We start from the raw sequence: 21,797 nt of genomic DNA on the forward strand, positions 1-21,797 counted from the left end.
CTGTGTGATTACAGGGCCAGGAATCTCATAGGAATTAACACACACCCCAAAAGTGGTGGAGGCAGTAAATTAAAATATGGTTAAGATATGGAATGTATGTTGATGAATGTTTGATGTACGTGAATAGTTAGGGAGGTACCAGCCTGGAAAGGATCTATTGGCCGAAGAATGTGTCAAGTGGACCACCAGACAACCCCCAGAGGGTAAACTGGGATCCACCCCAAACACCTGGAAGGAATGTGCCACTTTAGACAGTGTGGAGACACCAGGAATGTGCCATCTGCTAATTGAGCCAACACCACCAGGATGAAATGGTTCCCATAGACTAACATAGGAATTAATTCCTATAAAAATGGACTCTAAAAACTGAGAACTTTGAGTCCCTGGTTCTGCTGCCAACCTCCAGGAGCATCAGGTGCATCTGACACAGACTCGGCTTCATCCTCATGGCCAAGATACCTGGCCAGTAACTTGGCATGAGCAACTTCTAGGCTGGTAACTATAACACCTATACAGAACCTGAATGAATGATTGTGTGAATGAACATATATGTGTGTGTGTGTATAAGGAATAAGTAGTGATAGGAATAAGTAGTAAAACAACATAGTTTGCTTTTATCTTTTGCCTTATTATTATATTTACAATAAATGTGGCATCTTTGCCTTATCCCTCTTAATAAGATCCTGCTGGTTTTTATTATATTGGTATAACATGGCATAAAAATATCTTGCCATGCTGGCTACAATAGTGCCATGCGAATGCCTGTTCTCACTTTCAGGTAACATTGTAAACAAGAAGTGGACAGCATTATCTCCTGCAAACGTAAACAGACTTGTTTGTCTGAGTGATGAGCTGAACAAGAAGTAGGACTGAGTGGACTTGTAGCCTCTAAAATTTTACATTGTTTTATTTTTGAATGCAGGTTTTTTTAGACATAATTCTATATTCATAAGTTCAAATTTCATCATAAATGGATTGCACTACTGTACTTGTATTAGGTGAACTGAAAAACACTTTTTTTGTTTTTTTATAGTGCAAATATTGTAATAAAAATAAATACAAAGTGAGCACTGTATACTTTGTATTCTGTGTTGTAATTGAAATAAATATATTTGAAAATATAGAAAACACCCCCATATATTTAAATAAATCATATTCTATTAATGTTTAGCAGTGCAATTAATCACACGATTAATCACGATTAATTTTTTTTATCGTTTGACATCCCTAGTAATAATTGTATTATGTGCATACAATAACTGTATGTGATGTACTTAGTGAGTGAGTCACTAGGTAGCTATATTGGGTTATTGAGTTTTCCCATATGAATGTGTTGGTTTAGTTTAATAGAGGCTGTTGGAAAATGAGCAGGAAGCTCCAGAGAAGCAGCCTCAACAAACACCTGTGGGCTATTACAAGACAATGACTGAGTTATTAGGACTGAAGATGCTACTTTCTGTCAAAGTAACATGGCTGTTTTGCCAATGCTGGGAGCCTAGAGATCAAAGGAACATTACACATTTAAAAAAGTTGGAAAAAGGGAGGGAGTTGTCAGTGAGTGACTCCTGGTGGGAACAGACTGACACAGACAGGTCCTTGTGGGCATGTCTGAAGGCTTGCGGCTTTCCCAAGCTTCCAGGGGGTGGTAAGCCTAGGGAGATGCCATGTGTCTAGACCGTTTATTGTTTTAAGATCTTTTTCTCTGAAATGCTTTGATTATAAATAAACAATACTTTGTTATAAGAAGGCTGTCTGGTCCCTGGGTGCCACTGATCATAGCTTCCAAGGAACAGAACAACAGAAGAGCAAGTCAGGCTTCCAGAGGTGGTAGTGGTTTCACCACATATGGAAGAGAAATAAAGTTTCAGTCATTAGTCTTTTAAGATCCTTTCCTCAGGGCATGTTTTATCGTCCACAAAACAATATCAACTGAGAAACAATGTGCAGTATTTCCCATAGGCTTTTTCTGCTTTAACCAGCCAGGAGGGGAGAGGATACAACCTTCCAAGTTCCCCTTTGACCCAGTTTCTCCTTTCTTTTATACTCCCCTCCCCACTCCCTGCAGCATATGCCAACAGGAAGATTATAAAATCATTGTCACGATGGCCTTTGCTCAATATGATATATTTGCATATGCTTTTTTTGTACAGGAGGTCCCTTTGGTCTTAATAAGGAAATTTAGGAATATATTTAGTAATACAGATATTAATTGTTATATAAAGAAAGCATTGCAATGCATTAGCCAAAAAGAGTAATTGTTTATCTTACAAGTTTACTTATGTGAAAATGTTAACTTAAAAAAAAAGTCTAATGGAGGATATATCAAGAATAAGCTGGGCTTCTGAGATGCAGCAGACAGCTGTTTTTTGTAGCTTTTATAGAATTGCTACTATAGTCAGGGTCTGAATGAGCTGTCCCCGACACACGACAATGAGCTGGGGGAAAAGACTTCAGGAGCAGACTGTATTTGCATAAACACAACTACTCTGTCTAGGTGTGCAACAGAGGGAACTGCTCTGCCAAAATGGTCACTTGTGGCTGGTGTTGGGTTACAAATCACTTTTAGTCTTGAGTGTAGGGGTAATGGAATGTTGTTATCCTGATTGTATGAGTAAAGGCAGTAGAACTGTACTTACCCTGCCCTGATTGTGGAGGGGGGGGAGTGTCACTCTCAACTAAACCTCACTTGCTAAGAAGGGGATAGGAATGCCAAATCCCAATGAAAGGCAAGGAAGTAGGGACAGGTGTTTGTACCTGGTGGTGTGGGCTCTGCGTAAATAGCCATAGACATCATTTGACTGTTCTCCTCTTCACTGTTTAAAGGTGTAGGCCTGGCTTGTCATAAGTAACTTGCCTCATTTCTTAGTAGGCTTGATAGTGAAGGTGAATGGAAGGTTAAGTTGTAAATAGGGGCTAAACAAACAGTATGCTGGTGTCAAAATGTCTGTGCTAGCTACTAAGGTAAGCAGTAACAACCTGATAGGCATAATGGACAAGATTAACATGGAATATAAAGAGCAAGTTCCACATGGACAGAACATGCTATACAGGGATTGGTTCCTGCAAAGTAACCAAGCCAATCCAAAACAATGTGATGTAATGTATAGCAAATGCAATGTCATGTATAAATGTATATAAAGGAAGAGGTTTTCTGTGTAACTTTGGATGTGTGGTATGGCCTATACCCACCCCTTACGCTTGGGTCTGATCAACTCAGAGTAGCTTTGTTGTATGCCAAATAAAGGAACTCGAGTGATGAAATCGGGAATTGAACTGAGAATTTTGGATCCCAGAGAACTGGATGAAGTGTTCTCCCAGAACTGGACAATGTGTTCTGGATAAGCCAAGTGGAAAAGGTCTCAGAGGGAATCCCAACAAAAGGTAGAATTGATTAGGCTCAGTTGAGAGTTTTTGTTTTGTTAAGTGATTAGGAGAGCTGAAATCATTGATAATAAGGTCTAGCTGCTGAACCTTAGAGCTGGTGAGGGACAGTTTTGCGGTGAAAGAGACAACCCATCCTGCAGTGAGGTTCACCACTGCCTGCTAAAATCACTGAGAGCTGGGTTAACTTCCACAGAATGTGGCATCAGAGTAAACAGTAGCAGCAGCGGTGACAGAGTGAATGGCAGCAACTGTGAGTTGGTTGCAGAGGCAGCAGCAGCAGCTCAGGCATTGCTTGACACTGGCCCCCAGGGAGGGAGGTGAACTCACATGAACGCACTTCTGAACTCTGAGCCTTTGCTGACCAAGGACAGCAACTGTGGGTGGGGTGCAGTGGAGGGAGAGCGCAATGGCAGCTTAAAGGAACATTTGTTGGAGTTTTACATCACAAAGTGAGAAGCTGAGGCAAAGGACATTACCCAATATACTTTCGAGTGGGTATTTGTTCATGGTGATGTGATTTCGAATTGTGGTTGTGGTGTTTTCTCAAATTAATGCCAGGTTCCTTTTCCCTTTTTATTAAAAGTTTTCTTTTGTTATACCCAGACTCAGCGTTTGCGAGAGGGAAAGTATTGCCTCTTAGAGACATCTGGTAAATTTTCCCAGATTACAGGGTGGGGGTATAGAGCCAGTTCTGTTTTGTATTGAGAAGAGGAACAGCAGGATATTGAACCCCGACCTTGGGACTGCCAACTCCACCTGGCAGAAGAGTTACACTACAAATATATCTGCTTACCCTTCCAATTTAGTAGCAAAATAATCCTTGTCATCAAGAATTTCAAAGACTAACAGAACATTAACAAAGGCCTATCAATCAAAGTAATTAATGCAATGATTAACTTCAGTGAAAGTTTTAAGGCCTGGAACAGTCTAGACTATTGAGCAGCTATGCCACCCTTGCCCTGCAACCTTGGCTGCCTTACGATGCTTTGATGAAGGAATTCCCACGTGGGCTGCTCACAAACAGCCTTCCAGCATTCAAGCCACACCCTGAGTGTTTATAACTGCAGCTTGCCAGCCACATTTAAATTACACTCTCGCTCTCACCAGCCTTTGTTATACTGCAGTTGTCCCCAAACTTTTGAGGGTCGTGCCCCTCCTTACTCCTGTTGGTGCCAGCCAGGGCTGGGAGCAGAGCTGTGGCTCACGGGGGCAAAGAGGCTGAGGCCGGGGCCGCAACTGGGGATGGGGCTGGGGGGGACAGACCCAAGGGTGGGGGCGGGAGCGGACCCACTCCGAGACTGGGGACGGACCAGGAGTCAGGGACTTGGCTGAGGGTGAAACTGGAGCAGAGCAGGGAGTGGCTGGATAGCACTTCCTCCCACCACCTGTGGGGACTAGCCCGGCCCCCGCTGCGCACTCCCCGAAGGTGCCTCTGTGCCTCACTAGGGGACCTGTGGTCTAGGGAAGTCTCAAGATAGTTTTAGTCCATCAATTCCATTCATAAAATAACCATAATTTTCCAAAATCCAGCTTTCTCTAATACTAGATCTGAAACAGAGAGAGAGAGGCCATGTAGTCTCAGAATACATTCTCTCTTGATAATGCTCATTTTGCTTGTCGATTATCAAGATTCTAATACATTGAATTGTACTTCCTTCGCATAATGATAGATTGACGTGCTTGTGTCCCTAAAACTCAAGCTTTTATGAGAATGTGCTGAAAAGTCATGTATGCCGTCCATTCAGCGGCACTAAGAATATTAATAATGCATGAATAGTTGGGAAATTAACAGTTCTATAAAATTCTTATACAACTGGATTTTAATGTAAGTCAGTTTCTTGGAAAATAAACAAGTGTACTTTGTCTTAAAGGCTCAGCTATAAAGAGAATGATCTTATGACAGAGGACTGGCCAGTTAGACTTTCAAGTCCACATTAATATCTTCACAGGACAAATATGCTGTAGTTTTAGTCAGATCTCTTCTTTGATATGCTTGTATATGAGTATCTGGAAAGTGATTTTAGACAGAGCATTATATGAACAAAGTAATGATTTACAGCTTGCTCTAGTACACTTAGCTCCACCAGAATCCCCACTGAAAGTCAGTGAGAGTTCTGCCTATGTCAGGATTGCTGCATTGGTCTAAAAATGCAATACTTGAACAGAATTTGGGAAGTATTTTAAGTGTATAACATACCCATTTCATTTAAGTTGAATATTCAGTGATAAATGTAGACAATGAAAAATATAGTAAGTTAAGTGGTGATTTATACAATGCCATAGATATGTATGACCATGTGTGGAACAATAAGACAGTCCTTGCCCAGAAAAATGTGCAATCTAAATTTTAAAATAATCATGATGACAAAGGGATTTGGGGGAAGGTGAGAAGCTAAGAAGAGAGACGACAGGAGTAATGTAAATAAGATAAAGCAATTGCTTGATGGCTCTGGTGGGGTTTTTTTTTTTGGTAGGTTTTCTTTGCAGTTTATAAACATTTTTTTATAATCACAGTAATTTTTTAAAAAATTCCTTAATTCCTTTTTGTGCAAAACTGAGCTGACTGTGCTTATGGAGGTGGAAGGGTCATGCATATGAGAACACAGCAGGATGGGAGATAGATTTGCGGTGTGGGAAAGAACAAGAACATGAAAAGGGGAGAAGGAGAAAGTGAGAAATGTGAAGACAAGTTCAGGTGGCAGCAAATTGAGTTAATGAACCGAATAGCAATGGCAAAGGTGCAGTGCAAATAATGGCAATGACATTATGGACAGTGAAGTTAATGGCAGTGGCAGTACATGTAGTTCACCATTGTTCTAACTGCTAATTGATATTTCCAGTGTTGAGATTAGTCATCATTCAATTTTAAGTGGCAAAATAGTATTTATTTTGACCTAATACCACATATTGTGAAAATATTTCAAGAGTTGTATTCTGTATCTGTTAAATTATCCAGGAAATAGCGGCAAGATTTATTTTCAGTCAGTTAACCAAAGAAGACTCCATTCTACATACTGCAGTAAAACAGAACTTGGAAGCATGCAATATACTTTCCAAAAAACAAGAGTGTGCTCAGTGTGGGCAAGGATTCTTGAATATATGGCTGGAGTGCGTACGTTTTGTGAATGTCAAACAGGTAAATCACCCGTTTATGAATTTTTCCTAAAATTATAGGTCTTGCTCCTGCCTGAAGATACGTAGTAGCATAAAATAAACTCATGTGCAGTTGTTTCCTCTTCACTTGAAGATCTCTGAGCTGAAAAATCATGTAAGAATGGGTTCACAAGCGCAGGAAATGATTCCTTTACAAAGATGATGTAGAGCTACATATTAGTAGGCAGCACTGAATCCATGGGTTTCAAAGTAGCAGCCGTGTTAGTCTGTATCTGCAAAAAGAACAGGAGTACTTGTGGCACCTTAGAGACATGCTGAAATAAATTTGTTAGTCTGTAAGGTGCCACAAGTACTCCTGTTCTTTTTACTGAATCCATAGTCTTTCTAATGCATGGTTGCAGGATTACATTGCTCCAGAGTGATTTGATCATTTGAAGATAAGAATCTTTGTGGATACTATTTCAACTTGTACATTATGAGTATCATCCTTCAGTGTGCTAAGTGCTGCCAGAAAAAGAAGGAGGAACTCAGAACCTTGCAGTGTTGGCCCTCTGTGACATCTCTTTCACTGTAAACTTTTCTGCGTTTCCTGATGCCGTAATGAACTCCCCCCAACAACTGTGGATCATCAGAAACCTTGCTACTTTCCACTCCAGATACAAGCAGCATTTCTTTGACCATGCACCTTCTCTAATATAAACACAGAGCAACCGGTATATTTATATTTAAAAACAAAAACCCAAACCAAAAAATAAAACCCAACCTACCAAACTAAGAGAGTCCACTGCATATGCATCTCCCTCTGAGGAGAAGATGACAGAACAAACAACACACATGACAGATGTGTAATGCATTAGTGGAAGGCACTCGGATCCTACAGTGATGAGCGTGGTATAAGAACTTATATAGAATAGAATAGAAAATAGGCACCAGTAAGACTCATAGACTCATAGGTCAGAAGGGACCAATATGATCATCTAGTCTGACCTCCTGCACAAGGCAGGCCACAGAACCCCACCCATCCAATTTTATAACAACCCCTAACCCAGGACCGAGTTATTGAAATCCTCAAAATTGGTTTGAAGACCTCAAGCTGCAGAGAATCCACCAGCAAGCGACCCATGCCCCACGCTGCAGGGGAAGGCGAAAAACCTCCAAGGCCCCTGCCAATCCGCCCTGGAGGAAAATTCCTTCCCGACCCCAAATATGGCGATCAGCTAAACCCTGAGCATGTGGGCAAGACTCACCAGCCAGCACCCAAGAAGGAATTCTCTGCAGTAACTCAGTTCCCATCCCATCCAACATCTCCCCGGAGACCAATGAGCAGACCTATCTGGTGGTAATCCAAGATCAGTTGCCCAAAGAGACGCACTTAAGGGAAGACCTTGGTTAAATGAAAAAAACCTGTAGATGCTTTATGACACAACAACAGTATTCCAAGGGATTTGAGGTAATGTCTTCTTCTTTTTAATGAAAGATAATCTAGAATTCCAGATTCTCTCATTTGTTCTGATCTGGCAGTTCAGAGTGACCGCAAAGCCACCAAATCTGTTGGAGGATTCCCCCAACTGAAGTAGAATTACTGTAGCTGGCTGCAATCCTCCCTTCTCTTGCAAGTCCTGGTGAAGTGAAGGAGTATGTCCTGGGTTATTCTGTTGTCCTTCAGTCTCTGGCTGCTGGATGGCCTTTGAGTTCCACAGTGACCCAGCATAGATTAGAGCAACCCCAGGGATATTCCCTTATGTAGTATATTCAGTAATACTTAATCACCTTTGTGTTGATTCAGTTTGAATATTTGAAAAGGCTTATGTGTTCCATGCTTACCCTCTCTAATTCATTTTCTTAGCCAAGATATAATATTTAGCTGTGAATCTTTGCACTTAAATCATTCTACCGCAAAACATCTCCACTAGTCTACAGCAGTTGGTTGTGTTGTGTATGCACTGGACCCAGGGGCTGTTGAAGTTGTTGCGTAAGAACCCATCTGTTTGGCCCCAACCCTTTCTTGTGTCATACCTGCCCAGATGTTCTCCTTTGACAGCAATATTACATCGCAGAGGTAATCATTTCCTTCCTAAGGAGCTAATTTTTACCACAACTGGGCAAATGACAAGCTCTTCCTCCTCCACTCCCCTCTTGACTTTTTCACTTGAATTTCATTTTATTTTTTTTATTTTCTGTCTCTCTGTATTATTTCTCTCTCTTCAACGGCATTGCACCTCTAGTAGCAATTGCAAATTTCATTAACGTTATTTTCTTCCTCTTCTAGACTAGTAGGGAGGAGATTAAATAAGACTGGACCTAGCAACACTGACCTTTGCAACATACCGTTAGGTACCTTACTTAGCCAATGCACTGTCTTTTTGTAACTCTTTATCTCAACCAGTTTTCAATCTGTATGACAGAACTACCATCCCAACAAATTTGGATTATGTTCTCATGACACATTTTGTAATACAGTATCAAATACTTTACTGAAATGCTTTACCACCCACTTGTAGCTAAACTACAGCCACCAACTCTATTACACATAAACCCCTGTGTTAGTGCGCCTCAGATCTTCTCTGAAAAGAGCTCAGAAAGAAGAGGAGGTAATGCATTCTCTGTCCATTCAGTCCTCAGCCTCTCTGCTTAGACTGCCTGCAAGAGTTCCAACCATATGATTTAAAAAAAATAAATAGATCTTTTCAATTAGGAACAGGCCTTGGACCAACAAACTAATTTCACATAAGCCAACACCTTGGTTTTAGTAACAGCTTTCAGTTATTACTGACTTTGGCCGTAATGAAGCCAGTGACTAAGAAGTAAAAGGCTCTGAATTCCATTAGCAATTCCCTGAGCCAGCTAGCCCTCAGGATGTGTGTGTGTGTGTGTGTGTGCATATATATATATATATTTCATTTCTTTTTGTTGTTTATCTTAACTATTCCATATATCCTCTTAAAGTCATGGAGTTTAGAGAATAAACTACCTTTGTGTTGGATAATGAACTTTCAACCCTGCATTAAACGATGTTATATAATTAAAAACTGTTCGCAAAACATATCAAAATAAATATGCCTTCCTCCAAATGAGAGTGACTTGGATGATCAGTATTATGGAAAAATAAATGCAATTTTGTAACCACAATCCCTTTCAGTAACACAGTTAGCTGAGCAGCAGGAAAGCATACATCACCTTAGTTTATATTGTTAATTCTACTCATGATTTACAGCATGAAAGACTTGCTTAAGAGCTAAAATTACCTGTTTGAATTAGACATAATACAGTCAGCAGTTGAAGTTGAGAACTACAAAAGACTAAGTCACAAAACTGTTGTAATGTATTTGTATATGTTGCACCTTTGTATTTGTTTATTGCTATATATAATTAAGCACAAAAGGAGGAGAAATTATACAGAATTCCTAATTAACCATGATTGTTCTTGTCATGAACCTGTGTGTATTGAGAAGTATGACTAAAGTTCACTAATAGTAAATATACAGTATTTTATTTCATCTTCATAGCTGCATTAGGACTTGCTCTCTTTTGTTCAAAAACATTGATCACTAGGCCTTGGAAGTCTTTGATAACTTCTCATATATTCTGCTCTCCTGCTTTATACCTATTTGCTCTTTTTAACTCCTTTACTGTTTTATTTTTCTAGTTTTCTTGGTCAGATGGTAGTATTCATGGGCATGTCAGAGATTCTAAATTGTCTGCTTATAGGATATTTATTACTTAAGGGGACATTGTTATGTCTTTTAGACCAAAATGAAATCATTTTATTGTATCAGCAAACAGGAAGGACACAGTGTGGTATTCTCTTGAGTTATGAGTTGTCCTGCAGAATGTAATTTGTGCACTGCCCAATGCAGAAAATACATGCACGCTTGTTGATAGATTAAACTCCCTAAAGCAGACCCTTGTGAATGAGCAGCTACATATAAGATGGGAATAGCAACTCAGATCTAAACTTTGAAAAAAAAAATCCAGTTGACCTTTTAAAAGGATGTTGTTTGACATGAATAGTATCCTAATGCAAATTTTCAAATGGAACTCAATCTGTCTCTTAATTACATGAATGCAATCATTTATGAGTGTACTAGCATTTGAACCTAGAACTGATAGTGTAGACATCATTGCTTATGTAAGTATAAAGCCCCTATTTTGATAATTTGACCCTCTATTTAGAAGCAAGCCTGCTAAGTATTGTATGTCATCAGCTTTTTATTCTTTATTTCTGAGTGAGGAGTAATGTGTATGCTCATGTTCAAGCCTGATTATCATAGCATGCTGTAAAAAATCCTTGAGGCTTGTCCTCCACACTAGCAGTTTACGAATATGGGTACTAATTTTGCTAGAGCAGATAAGGCTGGAAAAGTTAAATGACTAGTCTGTAGTCTGATGAGTTGTACTGAAGAAAGAGAATTGGGTTTCAGGAGGAACTAGAAGCTGGTGTTTGAGTGTAAGTCTATGGGTTGCTTCTGCATGTGGTATAGAAACAGCAAAATCCTGAGCATGTTTTCTTGGAAACAGCTTTATTAAATATACTACTTTTCTGACAGCTCTGCCTCCTTGTTGCATCATATATTGCTCATGAACCATTGTCTAAGGTTACACAGCACATCACTGGCAGAGAGTGAGGGATATAGTCAGGTCACCAGATATCCAGTCCCTTGCTCAAAGCCACTAGAGCATGCTGTCTCTGAACTCCTTGATGGAGTTCAGACCTGGGATTACATGAATACATATGGATTATGATTATGTAAATATAACTAAACTGCTGAGCTCTATTCATTTGGGTTTTTTAACCCATTAAACTTCCAGTCCAAGTATATGAAGGTAAAACTACAAGGACCAGATTTTTCAATTCATACTTGATACAGTACTTGAACCTGCAGACCCTTGCATTTGTATTGGCAAACTGGTTCATTCATTCTGTTTGTTCCCTCTGGGTGACCTGGCATTGGTCACTGTCAGAAGACAGGATACTGGTCTAGATGGACCTTGGGTCTGACCCAGTATGGCCGTTCTTATGTTACTATGTTGATTTACTTCCACACAATTCAGTGTCTGATCTGAAAATTTGGCCCTGCAGATAAATTCAGACAGCACAAATATATAGCTCTTAAAAAACCCCAACTCCCCACAAAAAATGTAAGATTCTGGAATAGAGAAACAAAACTCATTTAGCTGGAGTGTTTATTATGGGTATTATTAAAGGAGACATCAGGATGGTTGGCTTCTTGTACAACTGCCCAGGACAGGGTTGTTTAATCAATTTAAGGTACAATCTTTCATGTAATCATTTATTTAACTAATTTCCGTACGAATGAAAATGACTTGAAAAACTGCAATAGAATTATTAGAATTTTATTAAGCTGCTAATTCAGAGCTGTCACGGCTATTTTACAAACAACTACACATTTAGGACCGAACAAGCTATTGAAGTCTATGAATGTATTAACTGTGGTCAAGGACAGGGGAAAAAAGGTTTAAAATTAAACTGAATATTGCAAATATTGTAAAATTATTTTGAATTTTTAAAAGAGAAACTCTTGTGCCCTGGATGGTCTTCCAATGGATGAGGCTATGGACTGGGACTCAGGAGGTTCTGCCACTGACCTGCCATGTGACTTGTATAAGTCACGGTGCCTCAGTTTCCCCTCCTATCCTTTGTCTTGTCTGTTTAGATTTGTATGCTGTTCCAAGCGGGGACTATATTTTACTATGTGTATAGACAGTGCCTGGCACAGTGAGGTCCAATCTCAGTTGGGGCCTCTATGCAATACTGTAATACCACACTTCAAGAAATGCAGTAGTAGTAGATCCCTATATTTCTCAAGTCATTGAACTTCCAGAGATCTGTGGATAACCAGTATAGCTCCATTTCTTAAATGCTTGCTTAATTTAGACAGGGTGGAAGAGGCAAAGCTCTCAATCTCTTTTATCACCTCAGTTTCTTCGTGTAATGTCTTGATTTTCAAGTATATTTAAAAAACAAAACCAAAAAAATCAGTAAAATTTCCACAGACTCCTCCTATTGACCAATTTTCACATTAGATTATACATATTAGACTGCATTAGCACCCAGTCTTGCTGTCTTTACACTGGCAAAACTCCCATTCATTTGTTTTTATTAATGTGCTCAGTGCTGCAGCATGCACAAAAGATGGCCCCAAGGATATCAATTTTAATATTACTCTTCAAGCTAAAACTTTAATGTGATTTTGCCTGTAGAAGGCCTGCAGTATCAGACCTTAGAAGAATTATTTTATTTACAGAGTGTTCAGAAAATTGGGAGTTGTTAGTTTCTTATGAGACAACTTTATTGAGAGTAATATCAAACACCAGTGTTACAGGTTTGCCTTAATTTTGTATGTAGTGTAGAAATATTTTCTATTTTTGCAATTTTTACATTGAATTTTATTTATTTATTTTTTTTTAAAGAAAATGAAGATAAGCAGAAATGTGCACCTCTTGCCTGTAAGGACATTGCTGTGCTCTTACAAATGCTTTAACCATCCTGGCCATGGATTCTTTGGAATTGCTGTACCATAGAGCAGGCAAGGAATTCACTCAGTAAATCAGTCAGATTGTCCTCTTTGGCATTGTTTACCCTTACCCGAGAGCTAGTTCTTAGAATTCGTATTGTGTCTGTTCTCATTGTAAAATATATGGTGTATTGTGGAGAGATAATGAATTAAAAAGAAATGATCTCCATATACATAATTATTCCACACAACTGTGTGATGCTGATGTTTTTTGGCAGACTTAACACAGCTTCTGAAAGTGGATGAATTAAACCAATGACATTGTTTAAATATGACGCAGAGTTTTATAGTGTAAATTGTAAACAGACATATTGTGGCTTCTTTGACAGATGTCTTATGTTCTAATGTGAAATTATTATGAAAATTTGTTTTTCTGAGAATTTAGGATCAAATTTTAAAGCTTCAAAGAAATATATGGAGACATCAAAGTGATTCTTTATATTTTCTTTCATTACCATTATAAATCCAGTTTTGTAGAAGTTTGTAACTTGGCACACAAGTGTCTTAGCACAGGAGCAAATATGTATGAGTGCTTTAATAATGAAAAAGATTACCAGTTTTAAGATTTTTGTTTTTTTGCATAAAACCATTTTAATTTTTAAAGAGGCACTTATGCCTCATGGAAAACTTTGAGAAAACGTTCTATATAGAAACAATTCTTAGATGTTTTATTTTTGTGGTTTCTTTTCTTCCCTGCTTTCTGATCTCTTTGGATGTTTTTAGATTGAAACAAGCATTTTTAAATCTTCCTCCCCTAAATTTATACTCCTCTGTTAATGTCATAAACCTGTCCTTTGCAACTAATTATAATGTTACAAACAGGGTCACTTGTTCTGGAAAGTGTTTAAGCATGTGCTTAAATGTAAGCACAGGCAGTCCTATTGATTTCAATGGGACTGTTTATGTGTTGAAAGTTAAGGATGTGGTTAGGTACCTTTCTGCATTGGGTCTAGAATTATTTCAGGTGAGAATAATAAGCAGGAACAGTCACATACTTAAAGAGCAAAGACTGTTTTTAAACAATTTGTTACCTATGAGTAAAGAACAAGTTAACAAATACCAAAAAACAAGCAGAATTTTCTCTAAATAGAATATTTTTGTGATTTTTACATTTCCATGAGGCACCGGTGGAGCACCAAAAAACATTTCTCAAGAACTTTATCTCTAATATGGTGTACTCACTTTCAAGTGAAATTCATTACAGACAGAGGATGTATCATGGAAGCAGTACAATAATACTATGCAGATAGTAGTGGGCACAGTCTGAGTGAAGGGAGGATTCACCATATCTCTCTGAAAGTACAAACAAGAAGGAGGGCATTGAGGATAGGCTAGGGAACAAACTACCAGATCTGTGCATATGCAGATTCAGTGACTCGGAACCCCTTATAGAAGCTGCGAAAGGACTCCATCCTCCACAGTTTTCAGGTAGGACAGTCTTACAGAATGTGATCACTCAATCTGTGAGAGAATTCCACTGTTATTATATTATCAAAAATGAGGAAACAAACATAGATGGAACACTAAATGCTGAAATTGTGCTCTTTCACGTGACAGGAGCATCTGCTTTGCATTGTACACACTTGGTATACATACTAAATATGTTCTAAATACACATTTACATCATAGGTCTCGACTATCCTATTAAATAACTAATGCTGTGAATGAATCACTGCCTGATCAATCTTTCTGTTGTATTTTCTCAGTTAATAGGCACTTCAGAGAAACATTTGGTTAGTTTGGTTTTAAAATAATTTGTTTTTTAAATAATTCAGTTTGACACAAATTGTCTGAAGCAAGAAAAGTTAAATTCAAAGCTGCCTTAGCTGCCTCCTTTTATTGCAGTGAAGTTATTTATACTTGGCTTCTAATACAATGTGTGCTGCCTTTTTCCCTTGGTCTTTTTGGCTAAGGTCCAGACTAATATTGGTTTAATATCTGTAAACATCCTCTTTTGGGGAACACTACATAAAGTTTCCAACAGGATGGATTCAATGAGCTAATAGATTTATCCTGTCTTTAATTACAATAATTGTATTGTGAAGGCATAAGAAGATGAGTTAAGCAGTATCAGCCTTAACTTTGAAAAACCTCACTGTCACTTAGTGCCTTGTGTGTTAATTTCTTTGTGCAACTCTGCCTGTGAAATACATGATAAGATGAACAGAACACTTCCTCAACCTAGAAATGCTCTCCAAGTACCCAATGAAACTGCAGCTTCAATAAACTAAAAATGCATGTGTGCAAGTTGCATTTATGGCCTCCTTTGTCTCCAGGGAAGGGAGTGAGACACCAGTGACCTTCATGAAGATCTTGTTTGGGCGTGAATGGGATGGCATAATCCTTGGGAACACACTTTCCCTTTAGAGAGAGAAGGATTCCATTGGTGGTGTCCATTTGGTGCATTGTGTAATCATGCTGCGGGGCAGAATCAGTGACTGCTTCTGAAGAACACTCTTCTGCTTAAATCAGTGTCACTAATACATGTTGTGCTTATGCTGATGTCTGTGATGTGCTGACATCACGCTCCATGCTATCAGATGAAACAGGAGAAAAATACTTTTGTGTATTTTTGTAAAGATTCATCTGAAGATAATAATAGTGGCCATGACCCAGAATATTCCATGGAGATTAATAGGACTGGGGGACATCTACAACTCTCAGCTAGTCCTTGACTCTCAAATAGCATTTGTTATTACAATGTCTTTCTCCCAGCAATGTTTTTCCCCTGGAATATCTGTGGGCATCACAAATCACAAACATCCTGTTAAACTCCCATTTAAGTACAGTCAAAACTCCCTTGTATTCAGTGGGAGCAGGTTCTTCATACCCCAAGTCATGAGCCCTGTGGAAGTAGTATATGCCTCCATCTTAACTAAGAATCTCAAACTACTATAGGTAAGTGAAATCCAGCAGGTCTGATGTAAACTGATGGAGAGTGTGAAAAATGAAGGTTCACCTGCTATTTAAGTTCCAAAGGGTATTTTACTTCCTTTGATATTTTTCCCAGATGTCTTTCTGCTATGCAGACCTCATGTAGCACAGAAGGATTTTCAATAATCTTGCTGCTCCTGCTAGCAGGAATTAATAAAAAGGAATGAACCAATGTGGATTATCATTGTTCCTTTCATTGTGCAGTTTATATGGCTAACTAATGATGCTTGTGTATCAATGCCTGTGTGATGCTACTTGTGTAACCTCAGTGTTACAATAGGCAAAGAACAGAAAGAGTTGTAAATGCCTAAGCACACTGAAGTGTCGCCACTGTGGTGTCGTCATAGGGCCCCTGGACATAGATCAAAGGGCCTTCATAGGACTCTTAGTAAGAAATATAGTTTCACATAATAACCAAGGAAAGACAGACTGAAAAGAGTTTTGAAGTTAAATTTACATTCATCTATAATTGTGAACAAAATGTTTATGCATAAATAAAATATTTGATAAATGGATTTTCACAACACTAGCCTGAGTTGCAGCTTGAACACCCCTTAAAAAGGCTACTCTGCTTCTTCACCTTCGATGCAGTCCCTGGAAGCTCCAGTAATGTGGGGCTCAGCTGTGATATAGGCAAATGTTTGAACACTTGGGAAAGATGAAGACAGTCTGACAAGGAAGGTTGTGCAGGGGGACAAGGAAGGATCCATCCACATCAAATAATGGTAGTTGGGTGGGAAGGTACAGGGTCTGATCTGAATGAAGAAGCAGTAAATATCCAAATGAATGAGGAAGAATGCAAAGCTAGTAATAGCTGGGTGGAAGGGAGATTGGTCACCAGGAATAATAGGAGCCAGTGGTAGTAAAAGAGCCCCCCAAATATAAGTTTGCTTCAGTTTAAAATCAATCCATTGAATCTGTCATGCTTGTACGTTCCCTAATTCAAGTTGTTTACTGCATCTGGGATAGGTTGAAAAGGGACTCTATGCAAGGGAGATTTCAAGACAGCAGACACAGAATACTGTACTGTTCATGCTTAGACCATGCTAGAACCCTGAGCATACTTTAAAAATAATTGATAATGTCTGATGTAACAATTGGTCACTTGAGAATGCCTTTAGTGCATTTGACGGTATGTACCAATTCTAAGGTATGTGACAGACCCAGGCCAGTTGGGTACAGGAGTCTGGTAGAGGGCAAATATACGGGTCACTGGATGAATAGTTTTCTGTTCCCTGAGTGACCAGAGCAGGGGCTGCACTAGAGTAATCAGGAACCTGCTAGAACCAATGAAGGCAGACAGGCTGATTAGAACACCTGCAGCCAATCAAGGCAGGCTAATAAGGGCACCTGAGTTTAAAAAGGAGCTCACTCGGGTCAGGCAGGGGGAAGCCAGAGGAGAGGAAGTGCATGTGAGGAGCTGGGAGCAAGAGGTGCAAGGAGCTGAGAGTGAGAGGGTGTGCTGCTGGAGGACTAAGGAGGACAAGTGTTATCAGACACCAGGAGGAAGTTCCTGTGGTGAGGAGAAAAAGGGTGTTTGGAGGAGGCCATGGGGAAGTAGCCCAGGGAGTTGTAGCTGTCATGCAGCTGTTACAGGAGGCACTATAGACAGCTGCAATCCACAGGGCCCTGAGCTGGAACCCGGAGTAGAGGACTGGCCCGGTTTCCCGCCAAACCTCCCAACTCCTGATCAGACTCAGGAGGAGTTGACCCGAACTGTGGGGAAGATCACTGAGATGAGCAAATCTGCCAATGAGCGCAGGACCCACCAAAGTAGAGGAGGAACTTTGTCACAGGTAATAGAAATATGCTGCACTTGTATAGATTGTGACATATTGCAGCCTATCTTTGGGAATCATATGGTATTAAGTTCATGTATCACTGTGGGCAAGGGATTGTGTGCAGCTGCAGTGAGGACAGTTCCCACTGCTCCAGGAACAAAAAACACTGGGGGTTGATTAAGGTGAATCAGTTAGGTTGTAAACACCTCCAGAGAGGAACCCTTCCAAGGAGGTTTGCATATACTGGTTCAAACTGAGTTTTCCAGAAACTAACAAAGAAAAGGGATTTTTTTATTTAAAAAAAAAAAGCTGGGTTTAAATTGACTTGCGGCAATCTGTCTGATTCAGCAAATGGACAGGACATTCTGTCTCGGGGTGGGGGTACTAACCCTTGCGGTGGGGGTACTAACTGGCTTTCTAGGGCCCCATAAGAGTAATAGGTGACCTGTGGTAAGTATTTAGCATGAATCGACCCCGGTCAGACCTGCTTGGAAATAGCAGTGAAGTGCAGAGAGACAGCAAACCTCTCCTCTGAAGGGAGAGAGATGTGGGTCTCTGCCCCATGAGAGGTAATAGCTGAGAAGCCTAAACCTTGAGTCGGCACCCTCAAGGAAGAACAGGAGGGGGTCAGTTAAACCTGAAACTGTGACAAACATAAGCACTTTTAAAACAAGAATATTAAAGCATTTTACAAATAATTAAACCACATAATGTGTGTGAGGTAATGATGAATTAACCATTTCATTTGCACTGAGCCAAAACTGAAAATCTTGGCCCCTAGCCCATAAGTCCTCTTAACAGAATTTCAAACTCTATATTCCAACATAGTCCATGTGATTCCAACATAGTCCATGTCCATGGAGGGCAGTGACTTCTAGTGGTCAGCCCACCCAGCCACCTGGCATGGCCCTTTAAGGGCTTAGAAGAGTCCACTAGATATATAGGGAGACCTTAGAGTCCCAGGAATTCATGATGCTTGAGGAAGGAATCCTGACGTATCTTTAAGGGCCCAAAGCCTTGCAGAGAGGGCAGGGCAAGGATCCTCTCACCCCATCAGTTGGGGAGGAGTCAGGAGAAGGGGACCAGTATAAAGGCTGCCTCCTCCCTCACAGCAGGGCCACACTGTCCGGAGAAGGCTGGCAGACTGACAGACTAACTGGAGAGGGTGTTCAGTTAAAGGGAGCTGGATAAAGCCTTGCAGCTGCCTATTCCAAGCAAGAGGCTTGAGACACAAACCCCAAGTCAAAGAAGAGGGCTGAGCGGGAACTCCTGCCTGGAGCACGGAGATACCTACTGCTCTAATGGTACTGCTCACACATAGCCCAGCTGCTTCAGAGGAGGGCTGGGAATGATAAGGGCTTGGCTACACTCCAAACTTCAAAGCGCTGCCCCGAGAGTGCTGCCGCAGTAGCTCTTTGAAGTGCGAGTGTGGTCGCAGCGCCAGTGCTGGGAGAGAGCTCTCCCAGTGCTGCGCGTACTCCACCTCCTAATGGGGATTAGCTTGCAGCGCTGGGAGCCGCGCTCCCAGCGCTGCGGCACTGTTTACACTGGCACTTTACAGCGCTGTATTTTGCAGCGCTCGGGTGTGTTTTTTTCAAACCCCTGAGCGAGAAAGTTACAGCACTGTAAAGCGCCAATGTAGCCAAGGCCTTAGAGAAGGTACTTCATGGCTTGCTAAGGAGAAGCTGTGAGCAATCAGTTCCAGGCAGGGATAGCAGAGACCTGGTGAAGACATCATCAATCAGGATGACTGTAGGGACAGTTCAGGGAAGAAGCAGAAGGATCAAAAAAACACACAGTCCTTATGTGCCTAAAACAAGGTCCTTGGGCTGGAACACAAGAGAGTAGGTGTGCCTGGGTTCCCCTGCCTCTCCCCCAGACCAGGAAGGGGTGCATGAGTGTTGAGTAAAAGGCCAAGAATGACAGGTTGCAGACAGATGCTGGGAGATGCACTTGAAGACCATTAGATTTTGAATTTCCTATTTGGGAGCTTTTTTTTAAATCCCTGGAAGGGAAATGGACTGAGCAGTGACCTGACAAGAGGGTTACACCAAGTATATCAACAGACCATTACAGCACAAGAACAACTAAAGAGGTGCTAGACTGAGAAAACCCCTGCAATTGTGTACCTGGATGCTAGGAAGCACTCTGGAGGTGAGAGGTGCAATTACATACAGCTATGCCATTTAATATACCCCAAATCAGAAAATCAGGAGCATCAAAATTTAAAACTGCCTTCCTACACCAACAATTTCCCACCCTTACGATTCTCCATTTTCAAATGTGTGGGGGAAAAAGATGTGTTTTTCAGTATGTCATGAAGATCGTCAAGGTATTTTGGAACAAGGGAATGTGTGATTCCAAAGCCATGGGGTCCTCACAGAATATCTGGCTGGCAGCATCTTTGCAGTTAGAGCAATGGAACTTCAGTTCAAATGTTTCTGCTAATCTCATTTTTGGCAACAAGGCACAAAGAGAGAGAGAAGGTCTCTTGGGCAAGAAAGTCCTAAGCTCACTTACTTACCTAATAAAATGAAAATGTGTAAATGTAAAGCTAATAGATGGACTAATTTAGATACTAAATTGTTTGTAGCAAGCAAGAAATTGATTTAATTTTGCAAAGAACAATGGATATTTGCAAAAACTGTTCTTCTCAAAGGAAAGTTTTAGCATGCAAGGGGTGAAATAATTGAAGTGCATCTTTAAATATATATACCAGGTCAGAAACAACTAGGAAACAAAAGACAGAAATCAGATTTATTTGCAATAAATATGGAGCAGTAACACAGCACAAGTGTTCAGCCAAAAGCATTCTTCCATGGAGAAGTTTTACTTTGTTAGATGCACAATTACTTGTGCAAAATGCACACACAATTCTGTGCCTATTTTTGCACATGCAGTTGCAATGATTAAATGCACAAATAGCTAATTTAGATAATTTGTGCATGCTATTAGCCCAGGGCTGCCCAGAGGATGCAGGGGACCTGGGGTCTTCGGCCGCCGAATTGCCGCCGAAGACCCAGCACTTCGGCGGCGGGTCCCAGGGTGGAAGGACCCCCGCCGCCGAAGACCCAGAGCGGAAGAAGCTCCGGGGGTCCCGGAGCAAATGAAGGACCCCACTCCAGGGGCCGCAAAAAACTCTCGGGGGGGCCCTGGGGCAAACTCTCCTGCGGGCCCTGGGGCAAATTGCCTCCCTTTCCCCCTCCCTCCCTTGGGTGGCTCTCTATTATTTTGTGTACAGATTAGGTATGTATTTTGGCTGTGCAACTGTGCATCTATTTTGTGTGTAATCAGCCCCTTAATGTTTAATAAAAAATACTTTAGTTTTGAATTATAACTACAACATCCTAGAAATATGTAGCTTTTTCCTGATCAGTTCCAAAGGAAAATTTCAGTCAAATGTAAAGGTAAATACTTGAATTATTTTTCCTTTGAAAACACTTAAGATCAAGAGGGACGCTCCTATATCATCAGTCTTGTAAACTAAAGGAATGTGAAATAAAGGCTAGTGACAAAACTTAGATATGTGCAAAAGGCAGAAGGTTTTTTTAATGAGTGTTTTGATCAGAAATGCACAGGCTTGTACAGATTTGGTCCTTTAATGAGCCATCTCTTTTTTTTATTTTTATGACAGACTAAGAATCTAGCATACTGACTGCGTGTTCAGAGTTGCAGTACACATTGGATTGTTTTAATTCCTGTTTCTGAGAGAGAAACAACTGGTGCAGTACAATTGCAAAGCACTAGGCAAGTACACCATAATTTTTTATTTGGTTTGGTTTCTTTCTAGAGCGATGGCAGACTCGGAGGAAATAATTTACAAGCAGCTGAGTGATATGACCTAGTCTAAAATGTTTTAAGCCTGACATAATTATTTCATATAAGTCTACTTGATAAATAGAGGCTTCAGCCCTTTTGCATAAGTCTTAATTTGAGGTTTATGAGGTAAATAAAGGAGGCTCAGTCCAATTGTGTTAGATATATACATTTCCTAAGATGATTTTCCTTTTCAGTAGTACAGTTATTTAGAAAATCATTCACTCAAATC

General features: G+C 40.3%; 1 protein-coding gene across 1 annotated transcript in view; it reads left to right on the plus strand.

Annotated features, from left to right (window-relative positions):
• Positions 1 to 15,276, plus strand: part of LRRC69 (leucine rich repeat containing 69) — a 40,180-nt gene extending 24,904 nt beyond the window's left edge. Inside the window, exons 7-8 of the mRNA XM_050941502.1 lie at positions 6,341 to 6,520; positions 12,931 to 15,276. Of these exons, the coding sequence (XP_050797459.1) occupies positions 6,341 to 6,520; positions 12,931 to 13,041 (291 nt within the window). The 3' untranslated portion in view covers positions 13,042 to 15,276. The remainder of the gene's footprint in view (positions 1 to 6,340; positions 6,521 to 12,930) is intronic.
• The last annotated feature ends 6,521 nt before the right edge of the window (positions 15,277 to 21,797 follow it).

This window comes from Gopherus flavomarginatus, chromosome 2 (assembly GCF_025201925.1).
Source record: "Gopherus flavomarginatus isolate rGopFla2 chromosome 2, rGopFla2.mat.asm, whole genome shotgun sequence".
Classification (NCBI taxonomy): domain Eukaryota; kingdom Metazoa; phylum Chordata; order Testudines; family Testudinidae; genus Gopherus; species Gopherus flavomarginatus.